Below are 15,310 nucleotides of genomic sequence, written 5' to 3' on the forward strand. Positions count from 1 at the left end.
TGGCTCCATAGCTTCCAGTGATTTTTTATACGTTAACAACGTCACAATATTACCTTTATTTTTAGTTTCTCTCAGTCCTTTCGACTTTTAAGTTAGACGAACAAAAACCAGTGTCTTCAGTAGCACTTTCCGGCGTGGAATGGAATAATTGCGCCCTAATATCATAGCGTGGGTTTATCAGCCAATCAAGACTAAGCATTTTGGCGGTGGGGCTTTGAAACGAATAAAATTTGGTAAAATCTGGATTAAACTAGATTTTAGAAGGACCTAGGTATCTAAAAGAGAGGTGAAGGGTGGTCCTGAAAATTCTGTCGAATTTTAGATTGGTTATTTGATCTGGAAAGTTCCGTCCAATAGTGGATCTATATTTTCGGATAGCACTGACACCGTAAGAATTGTAATAATCCATATACACATCCATATACAAGACTTATAACTAATTTAAAATATAAATAAAGATATTGATTCCCAAAACTATCATTCCCAATGAATTTTTTTACAGTTTTTCCATGTTAATTTGAAATAGAATAACAAATAAAATTACGAATTATATGAACAGCCAGAAATTTTTTGTTAAACGTCAAGTACAGTCGGTGCAAAAAATTTCGGGCACCCTCCTATTAAGAACATAATATCATTAGACTGTAATGGCATATTACAAACAGAAAATTCAAAATAAACCTCTTGAAAACCGCTCTTATTGTAAAAGAATACATAATGATCGCTTTAGGCTATTGCAATGGTCTGTCCAAGCAGCTTGATAAAAATTCAGTGTAGCATAACAACAAAAGCTGCTTTTCTTATATGTATAAAAAAAAAAAAAAAAAAAAAAAAACTCTTGGGAAGGTAAGTGGATGGGGGCACCAAAATCTCTAGCTACGGCTCTGCTTCTCCCCTACACACAGAGAAAAAGTGTAACTTCTGAATTTAACGGTTTTGACAATCATTAAAATGTGTTTTAATTTGTATGCTTTTCAAATTTATCATCCTTTTTTTATTTAGCAGCGGGACTACACAGATATATGAGACGCGGATTTACAGTTTAAGTGGAATCCGAACCACTGTAGTACGGCCAATACTCCTTCACTAGGAACCAAAGCTTGAACCATGTGTACCAAAGTTTGCTTTTCCCTTATAAATTATTCTATTCGAAATATCTTTCACGCTTTCAAGCGACAATAAAGGGAGTATGGTGATCATGAAAAAATTAAATTTTCGAGATTTCATCGGAATTACGCGTGTCATTGCTCCCACATACTCAAAAAGGGATTTTTGAGTGTCTATCCTTCTATTAATTTTAATGTATATACACTTACCTGGATTACAAGTAGGCCTATTTATACGATTTATGGCTTCTACCTACTCAGAAAGGGATTTTTGGATCTGTCCTCTTCGTCCCGATGCAAATACACTTGCCTAGATTTCAACGGATTTTCACGAGGGCAGGAGAGGAAATATTGTTTTGTTCGGAGTTTGTTTTCTATCCTTCTTTAAAAAAGGCTAAATACCATGTATTGTTGATTTAATTTGTTTCCAGTGTGCCTGGAGAATTTGGAGAATTCGATAGTGCTTTTGATTTCATTTCCGTATATGGAATGGAACGTATGTAATTACTGAAGTATACATTATGCTGTACAGTACATGTCACTTTTGATTTATCTAGTGTTCTAATAAGATCGATTTTATGTAAAATCTTTCTATAGAAATAAGTTTTAAACTTACAATGAACAACGATTGTTCATTATTATTATGAAAATAGAGAAGAATGTGTTCTAATGCCCACATTTTCTACGTAAATATTGCAGTAACATTCGAGGGCAGGGAGTGTGCCTAAGTGTGTGCACTTGCGTTTGATATGACAGTTACACATACTTCTTTTACATGTCAGTCACTCCCTCTGGTATATCCCTAGGTACACAGCAGCTTGGAAAGTCAAAAAACAATATTTGTTCTTCAAAATGGATGAGGGATTTGACTTCAGCAGCGTAAATCTTATTGGAGAGTCATAGCCGCCATTTTGAAAATGTTACTGTATATTATGGGCATCAAGCAATACTAGAATTTTCTTAGAAATGCAATGCCGCAATTTGTTTCTTGATAGATGTAATGGTTCAAATGTCTGTTAACTTGGTCCTTTTTTTGTTTGATGTACGCCAACGGGTAATAGCCCTGACAATGCAAAAGATGATTGAGGTAATCCAAATGCCTCTGGAATACACGTGCCGACTTCAAAATAAACACACGAAAGTATGTACTTCGATTTCCTATGACAGCTTTTTGTGTCTGTGATAGCCAAGTTTTGTGAAGCAAGTAGTGCGTTGGACATGCCTTGCAGGGGTTGTCTGAAAATGTCTATCGGCGAGGGAACATCTACCATGGTCGTAGCATTCTTTGTCTGACCTACATCGGGAATCACACAACACCTATCAGGAGAGTAGTGTCAATCAGATGTTGATTGTGCAGATTCTGAAAAAAAAAAAAAAAAGCAATTAGCATCCGTACAAGATACAAATAAATAAGGTATTGGTGCACGGTGAAACAAACTGACTTATTAATGTTAAATTTTGTACCTGACGTTACAGTATTATTAACAAGATCACGCGTTCCTCAGAGAATTTTGTTTGTAAGAGCGAGGATATCCGTGTTAATCACCAGTAATGAAGTGACAAAATTCCAGTTAGAAGCAGGCTCGCAACCAGAGGGGGCTAGGCAGGCCTGGCCCCTTAAACTTTTCGTGGCCCCTCCAGACCTTAACACAAAATGATATTATTAAATACAAAAAACACAATTTAGCTATTTGAAAGAGAATTTTTAATGGCTTGCCCCCCCCCCCTAACATAGTCATGGCCCCTCCAAACCTCTGTGGCTGGTTGCGGGCCTGGTTAGAAGCTTTCAAATTTATTGGTTCGAAGATCCGTGTCATTGGACCCATATTGATCTACAAAACTCTGATTTCTCTGTGTTATCTCGAATTACTGGAATAGTGATAGCCAGGAGACGATACGAGACAAAATTTTCGTGATGAGATACAACTCTCCCAATAGAAACAGAGTTTTTCGAGAGGAGGAAGCACTGTCATGGCACTTTTCGAGATAAGACAGCTTCAGATCCAGTCTCATAAGCAACACTGTTCGGGACATAGAATTTCCTTCCATTTTCTCAGTAAAGGGCATCTTCGTTAGTTATTTGAGTAGGGTGAGCCACCATCTCACTGAGGATAAGGGTTGCGTCAATTGCCGGATGTCGATCATAAGTCACTGGGCAGAGAGGAGTGGACTCATTGAATGACCAGCTAGTTTACCCGACCTTAATCTCCTGTAATTTCTTATGCAGTTACACGAAACAGTTTGTTCAGTTCGAAAAAATCCACGACGCATCACCTTCCCTACATCACGGAGAACTGTACTAACATACCTTTGCAGATGTCCATCCGAATCAATTTCAGAAGCATTAACGAGTGTGTTAGGTGTGAGGAATAACAAATTAAGCACACTCTACAACTTACCTGTATTAGAACCTCAGCATGGAGTGTCAACTTTTAGGTGGAAATGAACTTTCAACCGTTACAGTTATCAAGAAACCAATTACAGCAATCCTTTGTAGATAAATTCTCAGACACCCCGTACGACTGATTCCCTTCCTTTTACAGAACATATTAATTCAAGATGGTCATCATGATCCAAAAGTACTCTAAACCACAGCCCCTCAAAGTTTGATTTACACATGTGAAATAAATATACTGTAACCTGCTGTTTTTCGAAAGAAAAAGTCTACGGGGTTCTGAATTATACTATTTATATATAAGCATAAACTAAAATTGAAATTTCAACCTTTCTTATGTATAAAAAATATTAAAAAATACGTTATTACTTTCATATGGAAATGAACAAAATACTAAATACGTTGCCGAAAAAAGTAAAATATAAAGATATATTTTTCGATAGAAAATAATGAATTTTATAACAGGATTTTGTATTTACAGTTTCTAACATACAGCGAGTACCATGAAACCCTTCAATACCGTCCTTGCTTCCAAATTTTTCTCAGCAAATTCAATTCAATGGCGTCCTTCGAGAGCAATGATGTTATTCTTCAATATTACGTTCGAAAAGTTGGACTTTTGGCTCTTCAGGTGAAGTATTTAAATTATCATAAACATTGAATAGTGATCTTTCTACTAACTATAGATAACAGCTGCTTATGTAAATGACATACGCAGTGGCGTATTTAAGATTTTGTTTCGGCGGGGCTATGCACAACACATGAATACCTAAGCATTTATATTTTCCTTAGAAATAGTAAGAAGGATTATTGTTCTATGTGAATTTCGGCGGGGGGCTTGAGCTCGATAATAGCCACCCCCCTAAATACGCCGCTGGACATATGTGAAGTACACATACTGTTCATTTTGTTTTCGAGCTTGAGAAAGTAGAATTTGAATAGACATATGCCACCTATTTAAGTTAAAATTGTTTTAAATATTACAAATTGTTTAAATCGTACTTTCTCAACTTATTCCATATAATGGCCTCTTTTTATAACATTCTCTTGCCAGCGATCCCCATACATAATTACCGGTCTCTAATAAGCTTTTTGATTATTGTAGTCGCTTAGGGTGTGTCCCATAAAGAACGCTGTTTTTGAAACGCCCGCTATTTCTGTTCTATTAAGTTGACAACACTGAACTTTAAACGATTTTCATTTGTTGTCTTTGTGGTTAGCACTCACGGAGCATCGAATAGCACATGATCGTCATCTGTTAAGAATGGAGCCCTTCACGATGAAAAAGCGCTTGCCACTTTCGTCAGTTTCTTTTAATTAATAAAAAGTCCCAAACAAAACTAATATTTATCAAATTGTCAATGAAATTCATTTCTCCATTCTTGATTTATTTATAAACACAGCATACCCATTCCTTTGAAGCTATGATGCTACTAGATCCTGATTATCTTTCCGCCTCCCTTCGCGATTCCCACGTATTCCTCTCGCTACTCCCATGTACAGTATTCCTCTCGCGACTCCGTACCGGTCCCAACCCCCAGGTTGATAAACTGAGGTTTATGCTATCTTGCTAGCTGCTTGATTACGTCTAGTTGATTTTGCTGTAATTTAGTTATGAAATATACTAGTTACAAATTGCTGACCCCATTTATTAACTCGATATTTTCATTCTCTATAAAAAACAGTATGGTTGTAACTAACCAGAATTCTGATTGAATGTATCTATAGTGTATTGTCACTTCGGTGCTAAACCAATGTCCACCACTTATATACATGAAAAAGTGTAGAAAGAATGAAATAAAATTGAAACGGTATAAGAAGAAAACATGAAATAAATGCATGTGAGTAAGACACACGAGATGCATGCAGGGCATATTATAACCTCAGAGGCCATATTGAAAGTCGCCATGTTGGATTTGATTCAAAGTTGCTAAATGGTGAAATGCCATTTTCTATCAGCGTGTGCTCTCAGACAGATGCCAGTGTTGCTCTGTCTTTGTTCGTAACCAAATTATGAACAAAGCGTCATGATTATTTTTAAAAGTAACCAAATTACGTCATGGTTATAGAAGCAACAAAGATAATTACACCGATGTGTTTATGAGAGCAAGATCTACCAGAAAACGGTATCACGTCCTATTGTTCCCATTTAAGAATTTTGACCCAACTCCAAACGAGTCAATTTCAAGATGGCTGCCGATATATATCCTGGCATGTTTTCTTCCGTCTCCCATACACACCCATCTATGGTTTGATTTCGTTTTTAACTTTACAATTTTCTTACGTTGTGTAGGAAAGTTGTGTAACTAAATTACCTGCAGTCAAATATTTTTTTCTTTGTTTTCAGGTTTTCCTGATTAAAGTATTTTCAAGAGATATTGAGCATCAATCATCTATTATTAAAGAAGTGGATGGTATTGTCCAAAGCTTTCTTGTGAATACTGTTTGTGCAGGGTAAAGTATGTCATTTGCTTCTAGTACTTAAGATATGCTACACTAAAATTATTAAGAACTTCTCTGCAACTTTCGTTAAAATACGTATAAAAAGACATCTTACGATTTTTCTCAACTTCTAAATTAACATGTCTACACTTTACCATTTACACTCCCAGAAATTCCATCTTCATTTCACTTTAGTGCATTTTTAATAAATGTTTTGGGTAATTTCTCGATAATACGGACACAACACACAAAGTAGTAAAATTTCTCACTAACATTAAAATATAATTTGGCAACAAATATTACAGAAACGTAGTGATACTTTATCTACAGTCTCATACAGCTTGCCTTCAAAAATATCTGAATGCTTGTTGAGAATAAAACTAAAATGCAAATTCCCATCTTTAATAAAATGTATGTGCAATATGGGCAGACATTATGAATAAAATGAGCAGATACCTCTGACTGATAATTAGGGTTGCCATAAGTTTTTGATCCAGAATACAGACAAGCCTTAAAATGACGACCTATTAAAGATACGGTGACCAAACACAGAATAAATATTTTGAAATTTCTTACCTAAAAATCAACTTTATATGTTATCACACAATGTTTACTGTAATCTTAAAACGCTATTGGAAACTAACATGTTTTATATTTTTTTCATTAACACAAATATAATAAATCATCAATTAAATTACGTATATATCAAATCTAACCAAAAGAACCCTGGAATGAAAAAATGAGACACTTTTTATAAACATAACCTATTTTATGAATAACAACTAAAATATAAGTTATATGATGGAAACACAATTCTTTCCGCCCGAGATTTTAGCGATTTCCGACTCGGAAATTTTCGGGTAGCTTCAAAATCTGTCAAATACGGACATTTTTCTATTTCGTGTTTTGTACGATACGGACACAGACCCAAAGATACAAACAGTCCGTACAAAATACGGACATATGGCAACACTACTAATAATCATAAGTTATTACGAATGAGAAGCTAAGAAGAAATTATAATAATGGATGATATTGTTGTAAATACTTAACGCATAACACATGTCAGCCGTGAACTAACACTACAGAATTCATTGAAGTATTAAGAAGAAAGTGCACGATGCTCATCGTAATATCCTTAACTACTTGAAAATACTATGTTAAATACGAAAACCAAATATATATAAGATGGTAAAAGTAAAAGGTGACCTTTGCTTAATATAATTATCGTTTTTACGAAATAAAAGTTTACAAATATGTTTGTTCCTGAAAGTTACTTCTTTTATTTCCGCTTTACCAATCAGTTTTGTGCTGCTTTTCTGTAGAAATTTGATCTTTTGTACACTTGGTAATTTTGAAACAAGAGAATAGTCTCTAGGATGTCTCCCAGACTTTCCTCTTGTACCGGTGGTTCCAACATTGAATTCAATTAACATTCTGATGAACTTGATGAAAGTACTATCTGCAATGTAAAAGTATTTGCGTTATTTTTGAATTCGAGTCAGAAGGATTAGGTATTGCTTCATGTTGAAAGGTCAGTAGTTTAGTTCCTAACGTTGCTGTCGATATGATGGATGATTTTTTTTTCAATTTTGGGGTCTAATAGAACGTTTCACTTCATTTCCAACATATATATCGTCTGCAATTGCATTTGGATTAAATTGGCCAATTCTTGTTGTGCAGAATTTGATGACAGAATTTGCAGATTTTTGCCACCCTCGTAAAAATGTAACAACATTCAACTGAATTTTAGAGGTCGACGTTGTGGAATACGGACGTAAACTTGCGCAATTTTCTAATATTATTTCTTCAATGATTTGGATAGCGATAGCCTAGTACTTTGAAGGAAAAATAGTTTTTGTACACTCATGATATGTTTTTAAATCCTTTTTTATGATGAAAAACGTGTATATAACATGAAAATGTTTCTTTGTTTATCTAAAAAAATCGCCCAGTGCATGATCATTATATCTCCTCACTTTAAACAAAATGCTCAATATTTTACACAGTGACAATTTTTATTAATTCACAATACTGCACTTACTATATAGTTAGGCAGCTCTATCCTTCGCTGTAGCACAAATAATAGCACATTCATCGTACACATCCATCCGGCTTTCAACTGTTCTACGCATACTACCGACTAACTGTACTAGCAGAGCAATTCTGCTATCAGTAATGTTGTGAAAACTTTAAACTTGCCCATATTTTAGAAGTGTCCATATTACCCAAAATTACCCTATCAGATAAGGGAAAAACGTAGGCATGGAAAGTACATGGAATTTTTTTTAAACATTTTGTTTTAAGTTAAATACAATGTTTATTTGTATTGTTGGGTGGAATTGCTACAATATTACCAAGCTAGACTCAGGGTTCATTCGTTTGTATTAATTAGTTACCACGAGTCCTGCTCGGGCTTAGGACTGAAAGTGGTAAAATAATGAAAAACGTATTGATTCTAGAGCTACATCTAAATTAACATTCGTCATCACATCATCTAGGAAGAAAAATATTGTGCCTCATTAGTGGTAGGTCACCTTGTGCAAAGTGAGAAATTTCCTTAGTTTATGGTCTTCAACTAAATTTTTCTTTTCAAAATAAGATTTCAACTCACTCTCTTATCCTTACCAGCGCAGATGGTAGAACTAACAGTACGAAACGGTAGGATGGTCAACGGCCAACGTTGACCCAACATTAAAATTAGCCACTTTACCGAATATTGCCAACTAACTAAATTGCCAGTTGACCCAACATTAAAATTAGCCACTTTACCGAATATTGCCAACTAACTAAATTGCCAATGTTGGCTCTACGTTGTAAATGGCTACTTTGCCGAGCACTTGCCAATGGCCCTACGTTCTAATTGACCGCTCTGTCGAGCATTTGGCAACCAACTTTTGCTTACTATTTTGATATAGCTTTTCCTAAAATGAAACTCGTGTTAAAATCCCAGAAGAAGGGACAGTGGGTTACTCCTGAAGTACTAAAAGCAAGTGCTACAAACATAAATTTACATAAACTTAGTAAAGTTTTTAAAACAAGTTGTGCAAAGTCCTACTATTGTATAAGCAATATAAAAAAAAGGTACAAGGAACTAATTAGAACGATTAAAAAGAACTACTACCAAATTAAACTTGCTTATGCATCGAATAAAACTAAAACCATGTGGAACATTATAAATGAAGAACTAAATGGTGACAAAGAGACACTATATGTAGATACAATAATATATGAAGAGAACAGTGTAACAAATCCAAGGGAAAAAGCAGAAATATTTAATATTTTTTATAAATGTTGTCGCAAAAATTATGGATGGTGATAAAGTAAATAAATGTAAACAGAATGGCTACAAAGTAGTTACTGTAAATAATTTTAAACAAAGTTCAAATAAATGTGAAACAATTTTTCTACAGCCAATGTCAGAAGATGAAATAGCAAATATACTAAAATCTCTCAAAAACAAAAATACAGCTGGAATTAACGAAATATCAGATAATTTATTGAAAAGATGCTTCAATCAGGTGAGAAAGCCACTTTGTCATTTAGCAAATATATCACTTACAAATGGCGAGTATCCAGAAAAGTTAAAAATTGAAAAAGTTAAGCCCTTGTTTTAAAAAAAAAAGTGAAAAACAAAACATAAATAACTACAGACCAATATCTCTCCTACCTGTCGTTGGAAAAGTTTTGGAAAACATTATGTATAACAGGGTAATTATTTTTTTTATTGAAAGAAAATGTTATCTCAACAAAACAACATGGCTTCCTTAAAGGTCGATCTGCAAACACGGCAATACTTAATTTCATTGAGAAAGTAAGAAATATTGTAGATAAGAAAGAAAACTGTATAGGAATCTTTCTTGATTTGTCTAAAGCTTTCGACACAGTGCAACACAGATTGCTTTTGAACAAACAGGAGAACTGTGGAATACGTGGTAAAGCAAGGGACTGGTTTGGTTCGTACTTAAAAAATCGTAGGCAGGTCGTAGAAATAACGCATAAGAATAATAACATTGTAGAAAGCTATTTATCAGATGAATAACATATAAAATACGGAATTCCACAAGAATCTATTCTAGGGCCATTGCTCTTCCTTTTATATATTAATGATTTTGAAAAAAGCATATCTTCCGCAGATGTTACTCTTTTCGCTGACGATACCACTCTGCTAGTGAGTGGAAAAAATGAAAAAAATATTGGAACAGAATGCTAGGCAAACACTAAGTGAAGTATGTCTTTGGATGAAGAGTAATAATCTTTTTGTTAATGTTGAAAAATCCATTGCTATAAATTTTCATAACAAGTGCAGTAAACCTATATACCCTAACCTGAATATGAACTAAAATAAAATTAACTATACAGCACACTGTTCGTTTTTAGGTCTTACTATAGATTATAACCTGACATGGGAATGTCATATAAAGTCAGTCATTAATAAATTAAATAAAATATGTTATGCACTAAGGATTATTAGAAAGAAGGCAAATTTAAAATTAGCTAAAACTTTGTACCATTCGTGTTTTAACTCTATCTTGCAATATGATATCATGTTCTGGGAAAATTCAAGTTAGAGATTTAATGTTTTCAAAATTCAGAAGAAAGCCATAAGAGCACTTTGTGATAAGAAGCCGAATTTTTTTGTAGACATTTGTTTAAGGAGGTCAATATACTTCCACTGGATAGTTTATATTTGTATCGTCTCTTTTTGTATTTGAAAGAACACTCATCGGCATTCGTAACAAATAAGGATGTACATAATCATAATAAGCGAAATAAGAATGATTTTCATTTATGTAATGTATCAAAAAAGTGTAAGTTATGGTGGTGTTAAGTTGTACAACATGTTGCCTATTGATATAAAGTATGAAGAAAATATGGAAAGGTTTAGACAAAAGTTAAAATCATTTCTATTAGAAAATTCTTGTTATATAATTGAGGAGTACGTAAATATCATGACAAGGTAATTTTACTTTAATTTACTCATGTAACTTTTTGTACATATGACGCATGTTACACTTACTTGAGGACATTCCTCATACTTGAGAGTTCATACAAAAGAAATAAATATCAATACAAATACAACTCAATGCCATATTGGTCTATGTTATAATTCGCAGCTTAGGATTTAGGATTTAGATTTATGGGCTTTCGGCATCTATGGCTATTTAGCCCGTTACGTCACGTATGAGGGATGACGACTCTCGACTATTACACTATCCGGGTAAAGGGAAGGGAGAAAGGATTGGAGAAGGAAGGAAGCGGCCTGGGACCTATAAGGTAAGTACCCTTCGGTATTTGCCTGGTGTGAATGAGGAAAACTCCATTCAGGATGGCTGACCTGAGAAAACTTCTTATCCTTTTTCGATCGAGTGCCCTCACCGAGAATGGAACCCGGGACCGCTCGCACCTAAAGCGAGAGCGTTAGCGACTAGCCTAGCATTAGCCAATATGGCCCTACATTCTAACTGGCCACTTTACCGGGCATTTGCCAACCAATTCAATTGCCAACGTAATTCCTACGAGAAAAGTGAAATTGCGAATGACAGTGCGAGGTCAAACTATTGGACAAATGACAGCAAAGTGTTGGTTGGCCAACTTACATTTTAAAATATGTTAGGTCAACGTATATTTCAACTATACTTTTGCAATTACCAATTGCCAACTATTTTCCAACCCTTAACCAATGTACATCCCACCAAGTGTGCTGCGAGGCATTTTACAATCCTCACAAAACAATTAATTCTTAACCAACTTACCCAAGCTGAGTAAAGCATTACTAAAACTCGATTTCAACTATCTTCACAATAGGAGTGTCTTTCCTAACCCACAAGCTAAGACAAGTCTCCACTATATTCTCATGATATATTCCCCAAAAGCAAAACTTGCTCAATGGATTGGCATCCAATATCCCCCACATCCCCAAACTGTGCCGAAAAATAGTTTGTGCGCTTTTTCGTGTAAAAATAAATTTGCCTTGAACAAACATGTTTTAGTACTTTTCTTTAAAAAAAAAAATACTTACTTTCAGGACACGCCTTTTTTTATTTCTTGTGACCTATTTTTACCACTCTGAAAAGGACACCCTAGTATCCGGAAGATAAACATTTTCTCAGTTTTAGAGGTTTAGCCATTCCACTAATGTGAAGTAGCTGTGTATTAGATGTGAAGTGACCATGAACTCTTTAAAATCCAACGGAACAAAACTTTTATTAATGTTGTACATTGCCAGACAGTTTGAATAAGCATGTATTTGTTAATTGTTAGTTTTGAAATTGTTAATAAACACGACTAGTTTCCTTCTTGATTTTCCACATTCCCTTCCGCATAACTTGATATTTCACTGTTCTCGGAATGCCAGACTCAGGACTGGACAGCAAAACAAAACCACGGAGGACAGATCGACAGGGGGATTCGCCTCACGGTTGAAGAAGGTGCAGGATCGTCAGAGACACATCGCACCATTGGAGGACGGCCGACTCATAATCCGAGTATACCATTTTGTAGGTCATCGCCGCATATACATTTGAATCTGACATCAGAATAGTGGAATGAAAGTGGACAAGAACATCGTAAAAGGCGCACCGTGAAGAAGAGAACTCGACGCCCCTAGCAGATCAACAGGATAGAGATCCAGATGTTGACCAATTCCAGCATTTCCATAATTCCTCCAGAGAAAGGCATTCATCGTTTCCATTCCCAGGACGACGCCAGCCAGCCTCGTTGAAATATCAGGCTAGTGCTCATTCCTTTATCTTAGTTAAAACTTTTGTTTTTCTCACCTATTCCCAAACTAGTCATTCTCAAAATTAAGACATTTGAATTTTATTTAAATTCAACCAGAATTTTACCGTGTTGTGCATCCGTTTCATCCGCAATTTGTTGCATTCATTTAATAAATATTCTGAGCTACAACTGATGGCACAGCGCCGGCATACTAAATACAAAAATCGCCCGTGCTTTGAAATGATATAAACTTAAGTGTTTGAAACACATTTTAAGTAATTCTTTGTATACCTCTACAAATGTGTGTAGGGGCCTATATAATTAATAATATATCACATAATACTAACTTTTAAATAAGTTTATACAGTATCTGTTCAGCTATTTCAGAAGCATTACAGAATACTTTTTTTTTATTATGTTGTTTTTACTCACTATATTCTCGAAAATTTAAAAGAACTCTATCGTGGCTAAACGGTTAGCGTATACTTGAGAAAAATTTGTTGTCCGGATAGTTAAGTGTTCGAAGTGGGAGAAAAGCAGAGGCGGTATATTTTATTACGATTTTGACTCGACATATACCGGATATCTAAATGTCAAAATACAGTGAAGGTATGTTGCCTAAAACATTGCATTTTTATTTACATAATGACTGAAAACCATTGGACAACATCTCTGTAATAACGGGGGGGAGGGTTGATATGCAGAGACTTTGATCGCCCGCCAAAAACTTTCTGAAAAAAAAATTAAAAATTCCCCTTATGTCAGTGGCGGATCCAGGAGGGCGATTGGGGCGATCGCCCCCCTTCCCCCCAGAAGAGGAAACTTTCTTATTTTATATATAAATAAAACCCACCGCAGAGTTTGGAGCTCTTAAAAGTAGCTTTCAGTAGCAATATTACAACCCACCGCCTCTCCAGAAGTCCGTCCTGGATCCGCCCCTGTCTTATGTTGTATTATAGAGAATTATACACAAAAATGATCAAAAACCGAATGAGGATATTAACAATTTCCTGAGGGAAAACTCTGGGTCCCTCATTCGACTGCGGGGTATTCCAAACCCCCGTAAGGTTCGCCCCATAGCAGACAACCCATAAATCTGCCCATGCTCAAAACACGGCATTCATATGCATTAAGACAAGAATACGCATTCATAAGAAAGAAACAATTCAATATGACACATCAAAATATAAACTAACACAAATGTTGGTGTTGTCAAGTTAGAAACTATTTCTACATAAGAAATAAAATCTTTCTTCGTGCAAAGCTATTCGTCAATTCCTGTGTATAAAAATGGATTTGTTAAAGGTATTTAGCATCTATTTTCCAGTGACGCTATGTTTTAATCATTGAACAACCAGAGATGGTATGCCTCCATCACTGAAAAACCAGAGGCGGTATGACATACCACCGCATACCGTCTCACTTTGACCATTACGGATAGTGATATATTGTACAAATATACGGGATCCTTATGTTTACTACGAAAATCTGTATGGATCATATGTTATCTATATGGTACATACGTACTGTCCTTTTTCCAGCTTAGATGTTACGTCATGCTGCTGCGGTATTTCTGACATCTAACAGTCTTCCATATATTACATACGTATACGTATGTTACATACATCAGATATATGTTATAGGCTATATGTTCATTTGTATGTGAGATCCTCATTGCCTATATACATTTCTCTGTTTCATACGGAAGATGGAATACTTATACGGAAAGTAATGTAAAACATACGTTTTCAGTTAACTGTTTGCTGCAAGATGATACATATAGTTATACGTTTAGTCCAAAAACTACAGGATTTACGCAAGTAACCTACGTTTTTACGTATGCCACATACGTTTTTTTTCTCTGTGTAGGCGCTTGTGGTGTGCGAGAGCCGGGTTCGATTCTCGACGGGAGCTCATATATGATTCTCATTCCACGTTAAGCTATAGGTCTACGTCTCATATAAGTCTCGCTACTGAAACGGACGCTAAACTGAAAATCAAATCGAAAATTTAAAGAAAAATAATTGGACAAGTGTAATTCTGTTGAAGATGAATTAAATTAGAATAAATCATAATCTTAAGAATACGCATATTTATTCTTTCCAGAGGGAAATCAAAACTTGAGAAATCAAACGAAGTGTGGGTGTCAATTATAGACAATATTTCATCCCTTGCATCTGACTGTTTGAAAGAGCTTCTATCTTTTCTGCCAAACAATCTCCTTGGAAACGTGATTCGGCCAATTCTTTTGTAAGATATTTTTCTATTTTCTTTTCCTCCTTTTATTTTTACTTCTACAGTGATAGTCCGAATTACGAAATTAATTCCTTAAACAGGCTGACATGCTAAAAACTACAAAATTTATCATTTTTCTTTTGCATGTTTTTTTCATAAGTGAAAGGAGATAATGAAATGCAACTTTTCACAATCATAGATAATGTTATTTTACAGCAGAAAATATGAAGAATTTTCAGCGTTGCCATCCATAGAAATTACATTGTTGTCCGAATAACAATTCCCATGCACACTAGAGAAACGAACTCAACTGCATTTGATTACGTATCATGTTCTTTTGGTATCCTGTGAACTACTTTTTGAATAACATTATTATTTAATTTTAATAACTGTAGTGCTAAAACAATTT

The 15,310-nt window shown here is 34.9% G+C and overlaps 1 protein-coding gene across 2 annotated transcripts in view; it reads left to right on the forward strand.

Moving 5' to 3' along the window:
- Positions 1-15,310, forward strand: part of LOC145671161 (protein EFR3 homolog B-like) — a 126,862-nt gene that overhangs the window by 73,048 nt on the left and 38,504 nt on the right. For both annotated transcript variants that reach the window (XM_081740007.1, XM_081739999.1), the window contains exons 6-8: positions 3,983-4,132; positions 5,849-5,955; positions 14,773-14,916. In XM_081740007.1, coding sequence (XP_081596133.1) covers positions 3,983-4,132; positions 5,849-5,955; positions 14,773-14,916 — 401 coding nt within the window. The remainder of the gene's footprint in view (positions 1-3,982; positions 4,133-5,848; positions 5,956-14,772; positions 14,917-15,310) is intronic.

Source organism: Thermobia domestica, chromosome 2, assembly GCF_964235325.1.
Source record: "Thermobia domestica chromosome 2, izTheDome1.hap1.1, whole genome shotgun sequence".
Taxonomy (NCBI): Eukaryota; Metazoa; Arthropoda; class Insecta; order Zygentoma; family Lepismatidae; genus Thermobia; species Thermobia domestica.